The sequence below is a fragment of the Elaeis guineensis genome, chromosome 3 (genome assembly GCF_000442705.2).
Source record: "Elaeis guineensis isolate ETL-2024a chromosome 3, EG11, whole genome shotgun sequence".
Classification (NCBI taxonomy): Eukaryota; Viridiplantae; Streptophyta; class Magnoliopsida; order Arecales; family Arecaceae; genus Elaeis; species Elaeis guineensis.
Genome location: NC_025995.2, coordinates 3644082 through 3657785, shown reverse-complemented (window position 1 = coordinate 3657785; position 13704 = coordinate 3644082). Strand labels below are relative to the sequence as shown.

Sequence of the window (13704 nt, the reverse complement as noted above, 5' to 3'; positions counted from 1 at the left end):
GCAAAGTATCCCAATGTAAATTATCATCCATGTAAATCACAATGTATGATTTACATCAATTGGTCCACATCATGCAATATACGTTATAAATCATCTTCCATTTCCACTCCATCGTTGCTGTTTGTTGGAGGGCTTATGGCCTCCAGATGCCTTTAAAGGATCATATGAATAATTGGCATGCTTCAGATATCAAGCCCAGAGACAAGCAAAGTGATGGCAAAACTGTGAGAAGTAAAACGCTCGGTAGCCGCTGATTCCATGTGGGCTCATTTGCATTCTTACAGTTCCATTTCGAAAGAAACAAATGCAGTCTTATTGCAAGAAACAAACATAAAACTTTCATTATAATTTTATTCAAAGCCATCTAATAATCAAGAACAATGATACAATCCTGCAAACATGCAAAACATAAGCCATTAATACTGTGATATCAGTGACCAAATGATCTTAGAGGGCGCCAATTAATGCTTTTTAGCCATCAAGAGAACTCGACACTTCTTCCCCCATCCTCTGGCATCCTAACAATGTCTGAACAAAACAAAGAAAGGAAAAAAGTCAGCACACATTGATTTCAATATAACAAGAACTCTAAACAATAGAGTGAAATCTAGCCGCATAGGCAGTTTGATCAAATTCATGCTCTCTCTACAAATTTCATAAATGAAGCCCAACTTCACAAATCCAACATGTCCATGAAGCACCGGTCATATGCATCGCCACTGTGCATCAAAGCTACGGATCCTAGACCTCGCACATCCCATCCTATTAATTAATGCTTCTCCATTCTTTGGATGCAAAAAAATCTAGCTACAGTTACTGGTAGTTTAATGAGTTCAAGATACGTGCCGATTAACGGTGGGAGAAGTGACCAGATCCAGTCTTTCAAATATAGGCAGGTCCATCTCTCTCTCTCTCTCTCTGTGCACATAAACATACATACTCTCACGATCCCTATTGACTGGTAGGCCATGCAGGAACTACAAGACGAGTGGCCAGCTTTCTTCAGGAGTACATAAATCCATCTATCTCCAGGTAAATCTTCCATCAGTGAAAAGGTTCTTACAATTCAATCTAAGTTCCTGGAAGCATCAAACATAAAACAATAAGCAGGACTGAAATTTCCAGTCCTATGATCGACAAAATTGAAATGACCTTGCATGCCCAATACGTTCATCAGCACGTGCAGCCACACACACACACACACACACACACACACACACAGGGAGAGAGAGAGAGAGAGAGAGAAGGGGATGTTAAATTCATGAGAAGACCGAGGCCAACTTTGCTACAAAGAAACAAGCAAAGAAAACCTCAAATAAATGAACAATTTGCAGTTTTACAGTGTGTTGTGCGAGTCACAGTCAGGAGAATTTCATTGGGTTTACCTTGCTTCTTGTCATATAGACAGCAAGCCTCTGTTCGGTAATGCACTACCGATAGTTCTATCTTTAAATTTCCTCCTACTAAAAGACCTACAATTCATGCCATTAAACAATTATCCATGGAACACACTAAAACAGAAACAACAGAGCTAATGTCGTTTCTCTTCCCTTTTCTCGACAAATATTGCTGTCATTTACAAATCAGTAGCTGAGCATTCATTCTGGATCAAGTCCTAGGCCTTACCCTCCGGCCATTGGAATCACCACCATCTGAGAGCTGGGCCCACACACTCCGGCTCTTTCCACCGCTGCTACATTCCTCTTCACAACCTGCAATGATCTTCAGGAGTTCTGACTGCAGTGACGGGCAATTGTCTTTAAGATACTGGAATCCATTTGAGCGCATCACAGCTGCATGCACCGATAATAGCCGTCATCAGACAAATGATAAGCACTGCAACAGAACACAGAATCCTTGGGATTCAAACTATTGGTTCAGAATTCCCAACTATTTGAAATTTTTTTTGGCAGAAACAACAAGATACTTCTTTGCCAATAACTCCAGTAAATGACTACCCTCCAGTGTCAAAACATCTCCTATAGCCAAATTTAGAAAATATCAAATTATGATAGCTAGAAAGAAATCATTAGAGAGCTAGAATGGGGGTGAGAATGTAAAGTTTGCAGCAGCAAATGACACGCTCATTGGCAAGCCTCATATTTCAATTTGGAATTATGATTTTAGAATTTTGAATAATGCTTATATTGCTCGGCATTTGGGTTCCTTCCAAGAAGGGGAATAAAATACTTAATCCCACACGACAGCAATCCCGCCACAGCAAGCTTCCACTTACACATGGAGGCCCTCAAAAACATCTAATAATGAAGGCATCTAGCTGTCAAGACTATATCAAATGTCTTTGCACTCTGAAACTGCCTGTGTTAGTAATGTAGCACCTCCAAGTTGACCTTCTATCATGACGTGCCCATCCGTCCATAGTAGGACCTGATACTCCAAAACAACCTGCCTTCCCAAAAAAGATTATATCCACCCACCATATCTACCTGCTCAACATCATGCATTACTTTTCAGCACTGCACAAGTCTTATTAAAAGATAAATAAAAAACAGATAAATAAACAAGCAAATTGCATTATGTGATTCAAGATAGATATGCTCAAAAATTGCTTTCACCTAATCAACATTTTGCAAGTCTATGGTTGGGAGGGTCGTCAAACAAGCTTCCGAATGAGACTGTGTATTGGAAGATACTGGAACTTACCAATAGTTCTCTGTGGTTCCAGGTTTAAGCTAGGCTTTAGCCCAAGGTATAACTAAAATCAGTAAGGTCTAAGCCTGGCCCAGCCCGGCTAACCCAGCCTTCAGGCCTACTTCTTAGGCCCAAGGCCAGTACTTTCTCGGGCATCAAGCTTTGGGCTGGGTCTCATGCTTTCTTAATTTTTTTAATTTAAAAAATATGAAAGTAAGAGAACATTTGGCTTGATGCAGATGGAAGGGAGGGAAGCTTGTCCTCGTGGGAGAGAAAGGCACTCGAAGATGGCATCCAGGTGGGAGAGGGAGGGGAGAAATCCATGGCACTTGAACGGGAGAGAAGGGAGGAGGATGAGGAAGGAGGGAGGCAGGAGGAAAGAAATATGTGGCACCTGTCTATTGACAGCAAAACCCAATGGCATCTCGTCAGAGCATGGATAGAGGGTGACGGGTGCAATGGAGCGGCTCACAGGAGGGTCCACGATAGTCAAGGCACTAGGTGCCATCCATGGTGGGGGCCAAACAAAATGTTGCTCTCTCCTTAATAGGAGGTGGCAATGTATTGGCCTCAATAATCTTGAATCAACCCTAAGGTTACCTATTTACCATATCACTTAAAATTTGAGCCAGGCTAGGCCAGGCTTCAAGGCCTAATTTCAAGCACCACCTGATTAATAGGTGAGCTCATATTTCAGGCCCTGCTTGGCCAGATGAGCTTAAAATCTAGGATCAAGCCCATCCAAAAGCCTTCGAGCTTGAGAGCATCAGGTAGGTCATCCAGCTTGTGAACAGATCTATAGAGGACCACAAGACATCCATTTTGGAAGGCATAGAGGAAGCATAGATTTAGGTTGCCATGTAAGAGAGTTTGAATGATCAAGGGCAGAGGGAGGAGGTTGCTAGGCACAAGATAACTTGGGCTCTCATAATGAGTCAGATTCTAGGTCCAAGTCCACCAAAGCAAATTCAACCTACAAGAGGACCTCATTAATCAACGAGGTTATTGATAGAGGCGGCAACCAGACAGCCTCTATGTTTGGGACCTTTGGCAGAAAGAAGGGGAAAAAGCCTAGAGACACACTAGTAGGGGCTGCCACCACAATGTAGATTCACATGCCCTTTCCAGCAAAAATTGAAAGCAACATAGGATTGACAATATGATTGTATTAAGAGAAAAGAGATGGAAAGCTATTGCATCATAGTTCCACCTCAACTATATCCCTGGACAACAGGTACTATTTGTCTACTATCAACTCCATTCAAAGAGAGAATAAAGGTATAGATCCTCTGGGATTGAAAGACATATGATGAGCTATTAGACAATAATGAGTTAATGAAGTGGATAGGCTCCTACCCAAGCAAATAGGATACCTACGGACTGACTCTGATATGCAAGGATTGGATAGATCCTAGCAGGCAAAGCATCATCAATTTCCTAACTATTGTGACCTGAAAATATTTTTCGATAGGTCAATTGATACTTCAAATGAGATGCACGACGTGCATTACATCCTTAGTTTGATGGAGAATGTTATTGATCAAATAGAGAAGCAGAATGTTATGCAAGTGGTTAAAGATAATGGATCACAGTATAAAACCGTCAGGGAGATTCTGATAAATAGGTGAATATTTTTTAGACTCATGTGCCAAATACTACATTGATAAGATGTTGATGGACATCAAAAAGATTCATAGGGTGAAACAAGTTGTCGAGACAGCCCAGTCCATTACCAAATTCATATATAAACATACATGGATGCTATCTCTAATGAGGAAGTACATAGAAGGTAAGACAGTAAGGCCAGCAATCATCCATTTTGCCATAAATTATATTGCACTCCTTGATGTTTGAAAGAGGTATGGTATGTTAAATGTCATACGGGACCACAACTTTGTCAATTTGTGTAACACATTATCATATAATATGTGTCTGCTTCATACACCAAAGCATTTAAGGAAGGCTTCCATAGCTTCGACAACGAGCCAACTATGGCAAGCAGAAAAACATGAATCTAGATATTTTTAGACACCAACAATAATTGGTTTAATGTTTTATGATTAGTGGTGTCTAGTATACAATTTTCTTGATTGCATTTGCAACTAATTGGTGGTTCCACTTTGAGCAGTCATCTAGAAACCTGAGAAGATTGGCAATCTGGATCCTCATGCAAACAGTCTTCCCTATTGCCTGTGGGCCCAACTGATCTACCTTTGCCCTTGCTCCTAGCAAACACAAGAACAGTCTCATGCAAAGTGCCTGAACAATCTTCTGTATGTCCATTACAATCTGCACCTCATATTGAAATGTATTGAAGAGGAAGTGGAGTTGAAGTACGATGATCCGCTTCACAATAACCTTATCTATAATGAAGCAGATTCGATGATTGGTTGACTTAAGGACCATCAATAGTAGCAAAAGCTAGATAAGCCAGGATTGTCTCCTTGACTGGCCAGTTTCATAGCAATGGGGACCGGAGGTAAATGCAGAACAGTAGGCAGAATAATACATGCCATGCTCACGTCTAGTCGAGCAACCACGAAGGTCGGGAGAGCTGATCATCACAGGGCTCCATGTGCAAGACATGCTCCAAGAGATTTAACAGAGAGATGCAAAGAAGAGGCAACATGACACCCATCTACTCAGGGCAGTGGGTGCAGTCTAACCACCTAGTAAAGCCGAGCAAATGGAAGCATCCGGAAAAAGAAGGCTAAGCAAAAAAAGAAAAGAATAGGAAATTATAATTCCACTGAGAGAGTTGATAAGGAGTTTGTTCTCTGATTTGGTGACCAATAAACCCTCCAAAGACTTTGACTGACGATGCACCTCATGGCTAGGAAGATAGCGGAAGATATCGTACGACAACATGACTCATTAGATCCGTAGTCTTTGATTTACTACTGAATCCCAGCACACTCATGTTGTAGAGGATAAGGACTAGAGTGCATGATCCAGCAGAGCCCACGACAATATCATTGCATGTAGGAGATAGGCCCCTCAAGGTCCATCGGAACATGGTGCTACTGCTGCAGATGGCCTTGCATGTATAGTCGGGCCCTTAAAAGTGTTTAGATCCGACTCATACATCGGGTCCTATTCCACATAAACAATCTATGACTCACATAAATATCCTTCATCTAAAGCATTGTGTTCATGGGTACTACCCACCACAACCACAAGCATCTTACAAGTCAGATTTCATGTCGTGATCTTAACATGGTTAGTCCAATATCAAACAGAGGACCAGTATTAGGGCAGCTCTCCAGCAAGTGTACATTGTGGGATGCAAGACTATGACAAAAATTATCTAGAAACTTGGTGTAATCACACAGGCCCGGACTATGATCATGATCCCAGCATCTATAAGGAACATAGACACTCCATAAAATTTTAGAAGTCAATATGTATTTTGTACTTTAAATGAATTAAATGGACTCCATTTGTTATATTATATATATTTATTCACTTATAAGTACTTTAATTATACTTCAAGTCCACTTCATGTCCACAAAGACCTCAAAACAACATCAAAATCACAAACTAAGCAATCATAAATATTAAAATAATAGTTAAAAATAGAAATAGATTGAAAAACCAAAAAATAAAAAAAAAAATAACGAAAAAGCTATAGTAGTCAGATGATTGATATGCCACCATGCACCATGTATCAATACAGTACCAAATAGGTACCATACCATACCAATCAGTAACCGATACGGCACATAATACCAATTTTACAAACCTTAGCTATAAGACGGTGCCTACTCAAGCACCTGCAACAAAGCAAGAAGTGTTTGGGTGAGCACCTCTCCAATGTCTAGCACTTATCTTCTTGTCCTTTTTTAGCCATGCTTTTAAAGCTTTGTCGGCTTTTTTGGTGCTGATTTTGGTCCATCAGACCCTGTATAAATAAGGCCTACTCAAGGATGTTTTGTAATTTAGTCTTTTGTATTATGTGTTATTTAGAAACTTAACATATTTTAGGAAGTGATATTTTGCTGTCATGATTGAACTTTAAAGCTTTTTTAAAAACATGCTATATGAAGTGGTATTTTGATGTGATATTTTGAAAGATTTGAAACATGTTATCTAATGTTCAAGATGATCATGAGTTAAGATGTCAAAACTTGAATGATTAATGTTATAATACTTGTATTGTTTTCAGATATGAACTGTATTTATTTTTGAAACAAATACTAAACTTCTCATAAATTAACGCCCTTCTTTCTTTAGATGAGAGCCCTTTTTTGTGCCTAGAGCCTTGAGTAATATGGGGGTCTTGTCACCATAAGTGTGCCTTTTATTTTTGACAAGTTTGATTAGAAGTAGGTGGAAGTGCAAGAACGAGAGTGAGAGAACTTCAGGCGATGGTGTATGGAAGCGGATTTCTCCTGGGAAAAGGAATATGGGAATGCATATAAAGGTGTTGAAAGGGTTTCCAAAGAAATGCTATATAGAAGTTCATGCTACCAAGGATCAAACTCCAGATGGTATATTTATCCAATCTAAGAAATGTATGAAACCTCTCTAGATAGATAGCTTTTATCCAGTATGATGGTAAACATCAGGGTTTACTTAGATCAAATGCTTTTAATATGAAGACAAAATTTTCATTTTCATAATTGGAGGAATAATTAAAAAAATAGGCTTGGTACAATTCATAGCCAAGTTCATCATCTTCAACTCAAGTGTCCATCAACAATGGATCAGGTTTGGCCAGGGATCTGATGTTTCTTCTAACAAGCTTTGCCAGCAAGTGGTAAATTGCCTGAACAAAGAGGTCAGACAAATTCTACACACAAATGTATCTTGATCTTCAATCCATGTCAGACATAATTAATGCAAGCAATTTAATTAAACAGACTGAAGTCTCTTCTTTCGTGTAAAGTTCATGTGTTCTTTACATCACCATTTTGCCCTCTTACTGTTACCAACATCCTGTTTATCACATTTGGTATGCAGGGTATTAACCAATTCCCACTCAGGCATAGGTACTAACCAATTCCCACTTAGGCATGGCAAAAATCTGGGTCCTTGTCAGATACAGGTTGAACAGATGCCTAAAACAAGAAATATGTATACACCTAGCCCCAATTATAGGACAACAAACACCCAATACCAAAATTAGTTCCATGTGGCTGATCGTAACTAGATGCACTTCGATCACATCCAAACCTATGCAATGACAAAAGGATAGGTATGGGCTAGCCAATAGGATTTTTTGGGGTGGGGTGGGGAGGGTGGTGGTTCATGCTTATATCTTTAAATGAGAGATAAGCACGGTGTAAGGTAACATTGCTCAATGCAGGGGAAAATGAAACCTGAAGAACATATTATTCAGCACTTCCTTATAAAAAAATAGGATACATGAACAGGAAAGAGAAAATGGCGAGTACCTGCAAGGTTCTCTGCAGCAAATTTAAGACAAGCAGCCTTAAGTTCCATAGCATGATGTCGATCAGCCAATGCAAGGGTGCTAGCAACTGAATTCACAGATATATCTTTGCAAAGATAAGACTCGCACATCAATTGAAGCCTTTCCAAGCCATACTTATCTGCTGCAGCTAATAATTTTCCAGCCAAAGTGTCGGACACAGAAGAAACAGGAGAACTTGATGCGATCAATGCATCATCTTCAACAAAGGTATCTCTATATATAAAATGCAGCATTGCCTGGCCATGGTAGAGAGCAACATGAATTATTGTGTGAAAAGTCAAGGAAAGTGCAACAACTATTAGCTGCAATAAGTCAAATAAAAGAGAGGATAAAAACTCCCTACCTCAAAAACCTTAGGCTCCATATCTGTAACAACAATCTCATTCTTTTCACAATCCAATTCATCAAAAAATTGAGCTCTAAACACAGGGGATCGAGCAGCTAACACCAATTTATGAGCATGAAATTTCTCGCCAGCAACATCAAAAACAACATCAGATCCTTCCTGCTTATCCAGAAGCATACCAAAATGCATTCCTATATCAGATTCTGGAACCTGTATCGAGTGTAATCTAGGTGAATCCATAACTGACACCACAACACCAACAGTGCAATTGATTTTCAAGCAATCATCTTTGAGGTAATCTGATGTCTCAAGTGCAGTTCGTCTGAAAAATCGCTTATAACCCCTGGAGAGAACATGTAAACCAACATCATCAGATCAGGTATTTATCAGGAAGGGCGATATAAATACATTGCTAAGCTCTTAATAAAAAAATCTATTTGAAAAGCAAGTTAAATGGATGCTACACACACATGATCCGTGCACCTTCATCTTGACAAGATTTTTAACAATATAAATCATACCCCTCTTAGTCACATAATATTCAAATTACTGAAAAATTTTTAAAAAAAATATGCTGACATTTTTCATGTAAAAATAACAAAAGAACAAAAATGTTCCATTGACCATGTAGGATGCCAGATGTCTAGATGCAGTCTGCTTGACAGAAATTCAACTCTCTTTCTCTCTCTCTCTGGAGGTGGAAGTCATGGTTGTTAACGATACAAAATGAATCAAATTTTCACCCATAAAAGTGTGCATTTTACTCATAATATTTTATATTTTTCATCTGTCTTCTATCCAGTTAAGATTATACAATTTCTTAGTAGCCAAATGATAAGGCATGATTACAATATATCTTTACTGCTTGAAGGCTCAAAAGGCATCAGTATTGTTCCACTTAGAGCTATATAAAGTATGTACCGAATGAAGTCTTTACATTCTACATGGGGCAAACATAGAAAAATTTTCCTTATCCACAGAGGATGCTAGAGGACATGAAGACAGTCAGCATGACACAAAACTCTAACTCCATTTTCCCTTGGGACAATGAATTAGTGCTTGTCAAATTTGTAACTACTGGATCAAAACTTAGTCTAATGAGTTAATGCATTTCTCTAATACTATTGTACTGTTATGCCTTTAATCCAACTAAACTGTCATAATTTCTAAGCATTAAAATAAGATATTTTAAGAAACTAACCAAATATTTTTACAGCATAAAATAGGGTATCAATATTCTTCCATTTAACCTCCTAAAATTCGAATTTTTGACTTGGGAGATAACTGCCCATGCCAATGCAAGCAAAGTTACTGAATTGTAACCATTATTAGAGGAAGGTTTGCATCTTGTTGAATTATGAAATATTATTAGAGGAAGGTTCTCAGCGACTTTAAAATATATCCCATTTTCCTTGAAGTAGGAGAAATCATTCCATCCATCTTTGCAACACCAAGTGTGCTACAGGTTCTCAGCCAAATATCAAAAATCCCCGAAAAGTCAACATTCAAATGAGCTCAATATCTACCCTCAGCCAACACAATGCAATTCCACCAGGAAGGAGCTCATGCTCTTATGGTTTCTTGAATATTTTCCTACTGTGACAACAATCAGAAAGTTCCACATCAGAACTCGTTTCATTTCAGAAGAACTGAAAGAACTCGCTATTTATTCATCAATTCAGCAAAGTTCAAACAAAAATAAATATTTTGTTAAAAATTAAAAGAAAAGAGCTAAAAGGCCACATAAGTTACAATAATAGAAAGTATGACCATGAAATGCAAAGAGGACCATGCTAAATATCAACAGCAATTCACAACACCGTCATCAAGTCAGGATCCAAATCAGAATTTAACCTGCGCTCTCCGCAATGAATTAACGATACCAAAAATTGAATCATAATAATGTTTAAGAAAACCTAAATTCTTTGGAAGAAAGAACAAGAAAATTTTCTCCAATCCTTACCACATGCTCCCCCGGTACTTGAGGGTATATGGCCCGCTCTCCAGCGACCGATCAAAGTGGCTATGGACCTTATGCTTCCCCTTCCCGCTCTGGTCCACGAGGGTCAGCTCGAAGAGTGCCCTGACGTCAGTGCCTTCGCTTGCCAGAGCGATGAAAACCGAGACATAGGTCGAATTGTCCTCAGGGTTCTTCCCATCGGGATAGAAGTAGATCGCCCACTGGAACCCTCCCACCGTGAAGGTATCGCTGGCTATGTGCTTCCCGACCCCCATGCCCTTGGCAAGGGAGTACCCCTGTATCACGAACTTGTGGGAGCCGTTCACGGTCTCCGTCACAGAACGGGAGCTCGTCGGCGAGATAGAGAGGTCCTTCTCCAGCGGAACGACGATATCCGAAATCATTCCGTCCAAGAATTGCTTCTCATGGAAGGATTCGCAGCGGCAAAGGTGATGCCCGAGGACGGGGCTTGGGGGCGGCAGTGGAACGGGACCGGAGGAGGGGAGGGAGAATCCGGCAGGGATTTGGGGGATCGGTGGAGATCGCCTGGCCTATCGATTCGATCGAGAGAATTGGGGTTAGGGTTCTCACCCTCTCTTCTTATCGGACTTTCTCGTTTTCGAAATCTCTCTGGTTATGGTCCTCATGGAGTGGGGCAGATTTTTTATATGGCAACGGTTTTATTTTAAACTTAAACGGGCGAAAAGAAGGGGATAAAATAAGCAAACGCTACGAAACCCGTATTTAAAAAAAAAAAAAATCAAAATTTTGATTTCTAGTGACACGTAGCGTAAATCGTAATGCAGACGATGAAATTTACTGCTTGGATGCTTTGTAGAACAGGGACTGGTAAAGATTTTGGACCTAATTTTTTTTATGAGGAAGATGTGAAGTACTTTTTTTTTTTTTTGTAGAAGAAGTATTAAAAATATTAGAAAAATATAACAATGCATCTTCAATTTTGAGACATGAAACATATTGGTTCCGAAAATTTAAAATTTTCAATTAACTCTCAAATTTATTTATTTTATTCCTATAGCTGACACTGCTAAGAAATTAATGAAAATAACTAAAATATCTTCGACTATAATAGAGAAAATATGCAAGTACTTCGATGGCCTCGTCTTTGTTGCTTCTTGCTCTCTCTTTTCTCCTTTTAGCTCTTATCAAAGAAAGAAAGAAAAAAAGAAGGTTCCAACTCAGCAGCTTCTCAGTGTGAGCTGATTATGTGGACCTTATCATCACTCATCACAACATCACGAGCTTCTCTGCTCAAGTCCACTGTTCCCTCGATAGAAGCTGAATCCTCTTTTACTTACTCTCAGATGACTAGATGGTACATATTTTTTAGAAAGAGAAATTTTTTGTGCATCGTTCATAGTGTAGAAAATTTGATGTGGAGAGCATTATTTTATCTTATTAAACTATATAATTATTATTTTTTAACATATATTTAATATTTATAATTTTATTTTTTTATTTAAAATTTTGAATAACGAAAATGTTCCTTTCGTTTCGAAAAAAATTATGACATTGTGCTGATATTATAGCATCCTGCGTTGAAATTATAATTTTCTGTACAGGATGTCATAAAGAGAAAATGATATTTTCGTCATTGAAAAATTATGACATGCTGTGCAGAAAATTATAATTTCAATGCAGGATGCCATAATATCAGTACAGTATGTCATAATTTTTTCAAAAGAAAAAAAAAATTCGTCATTCAAAATTTTAAATAAGAAAATAGAATTGCAGACATTAAATAGATATTAAATATTTATTGAAAAATAGTGATCACGTAATCCAATAAGACAAAGCGGTATGCTCCATATCAGATTTTCTACACCGCAGATGATGCACAAAGAATTTCGCTTCCTAAGAATTCATAGAATCTCTTGGTTCTTAGTTTTTTGTCTTCTTCTTTAATAAAAAGAATCATTAATTAAAGCTCTATAACCCCTCCTATGATCTCCTTATTGAAACCAAAATGATGAATTTAGATGCAACGCAAAGCAGCAGCGTGAGTGTCCAAAAGCTATCTCCCGAGTTCCAATGTCTCAATAAAAATGGCACCGTTACACATGGCAAAAGATCTCTTGCCTCCCTTTTTAAGAAGCTCTGAGAATGCCATTCTACCTTCAGAAGCTACCTCTCTCTCCATTGGCTATGATCTGTTTAGTGCTGTAGAAACTATGCTCCAGCCTAACGAAACGTCCTCCTTCCCATGGATCTCAGCATCACCATCGCTGAAGGCACCTATGCCCAAATGTTTGATGAAGTAGCTATAGATGGTTGCAAAACTTTCCTTTAATAATACTCTCTTGTTGATCCTTTAGTGGTCAATATAGGACTGAAAACCGATCAGATACTAACATACCAGTATCTATATTTATTTTATTTAATATATAGATATAGATATAAATATTAATTGAATGTAAAAATTCATATCCATATTTGTTTTAAACAGATATGAATACAAATCAGATATTAAAAATATAGATATAAATAGAAATATAAGTTGGATGAATAAAATTTATGACCACAGAACTAAAAATATTACTGAATGAATGAAACCAAATTAATAGCTAGTTAATTATGATCATTTATTTTTTTTTAAAAATTATGAGTGCTATATAAAATTAAATAAAATAACAAATGAAATCGAATGTTTGAATACAGATCAGATAATTATCTATCCATATCCATATTCATTTTTCTTTAACGAATATGAATACGAATATAGATATTAGTCGAATGCTCCATTTTCTATCCATATCCTGATAGATTCAAATATGAAAATAGATCCGGATAAATATTATCTGATCCACTTTTACCCCTAGGTTAGTATTGCTTCTTGACTTGCATCTCCATGATCTAGGTTGGCATAGAAATGCTAGATTTGTGTGGGAGCAAGGTTATTGATGCAGACTATGATAGGCATGGGTATGATTACATTCAACTTTTTTGGACATGGATTTTAAGGCGAAGCAAGGGATCGATCATGCTAATTCACATGCAAATTAATATCAGAACCTCTACATGATTACCTAATGTACAATTTATTTTTTTGCAGACCTACATGTACATTTTCTTCGTAGGAATAAATCCATATATAAATTAATATGTACACACCTACACTTGGAATAATTTGTGAGCAATCCAATGCCTCCAATTATTGCAGCATCAATTGGTAGTTCTCATACTGTGCTACGTAGTTGATACAAATATATATATATATATATATATATATATATATATATATATATATATATATATATATATATATTATTTGTATTAAAAAGTTTATTA

The 13704-nt window shown here is 37.8% G+C and overlaps 1 protein-coding gene across 4 annotated transcripts; it reads right to left on the bottom strand.

Annotated features, from left to right (window-relative positions):
* Nucleotides 1-214: 214 nt before the first annotated feature.
* Nucleotides 215-11047, bottom strand: LOC105042475 (BTB/POZ and MATH domain-containing protein 4). Of its 4 annotated transcripts, none has more exons than XM_010919706.4 (5): nucleotides 10399-11047; nucleotides 8433-8778; nucleotides 8049-8325; nucleotides 1627-1793; nucleotides 215-528 (listed from the first exon to the last, which is right to left on the bottom strand). In XM_010919706.4, the coding sequence occupies exons 1-5, from the start codon at nucleotides 10797-10799 to the stop codon at nucleotides 472-474; spliced, it is 1248 nt and encodes a 415-aa protein (XP_010918008.1). In that variant the 5' UTR covers nucleotides 10800-11047; the 3' UTR covers nucleotides 215-471. The 4 variants fall into 4 exon arrangements, 3 of the variants coding, with proteins under 3 accessions (XP_010918008.1, XP_029119656.1, XP_010918009.1); XR_003800511.2 differs by lacking the exon at nucleotides 215-528 and adding an exon at nucleotides 2237-2447 and having other exon boundaries at nucleotides 1654-1793; nucleotides 10399-11046; XM_029263823.2 differs by lacking the exon at nucleotides 215-528 and having other exon boundaries at nucleotides 1620-1836.
* Between the last annotated feature and the right edge of the window lie 2657 nt (nucleotides 11048-13704).

Excerpts from the sequence above, each read along its gene's own strand:
- LOC105042475 (XM_010919706.4), bottom strand. The coding sequence starts at position 10,799 with ATGATTTCGGATATCGTCGTTCCGCTGGAGAAGGACCTCTCTATCTCG. Across the intron at positions 1,794-8,048 it reads TGCTGCAGAGAACCTTGCAG|CTGTGATGCGCTCAAATGGA; the intron begins GTACTCGCCATT and ends CGGTGCATGCAG. Across the intron at positions 529-1,626 it reads GTGATTCCAATGGCCGGAGG|ACATTGTTAGGATGCCAGAG; the intron begins GTAAGGCCTAGG and ends TGTTTTGTTCAG.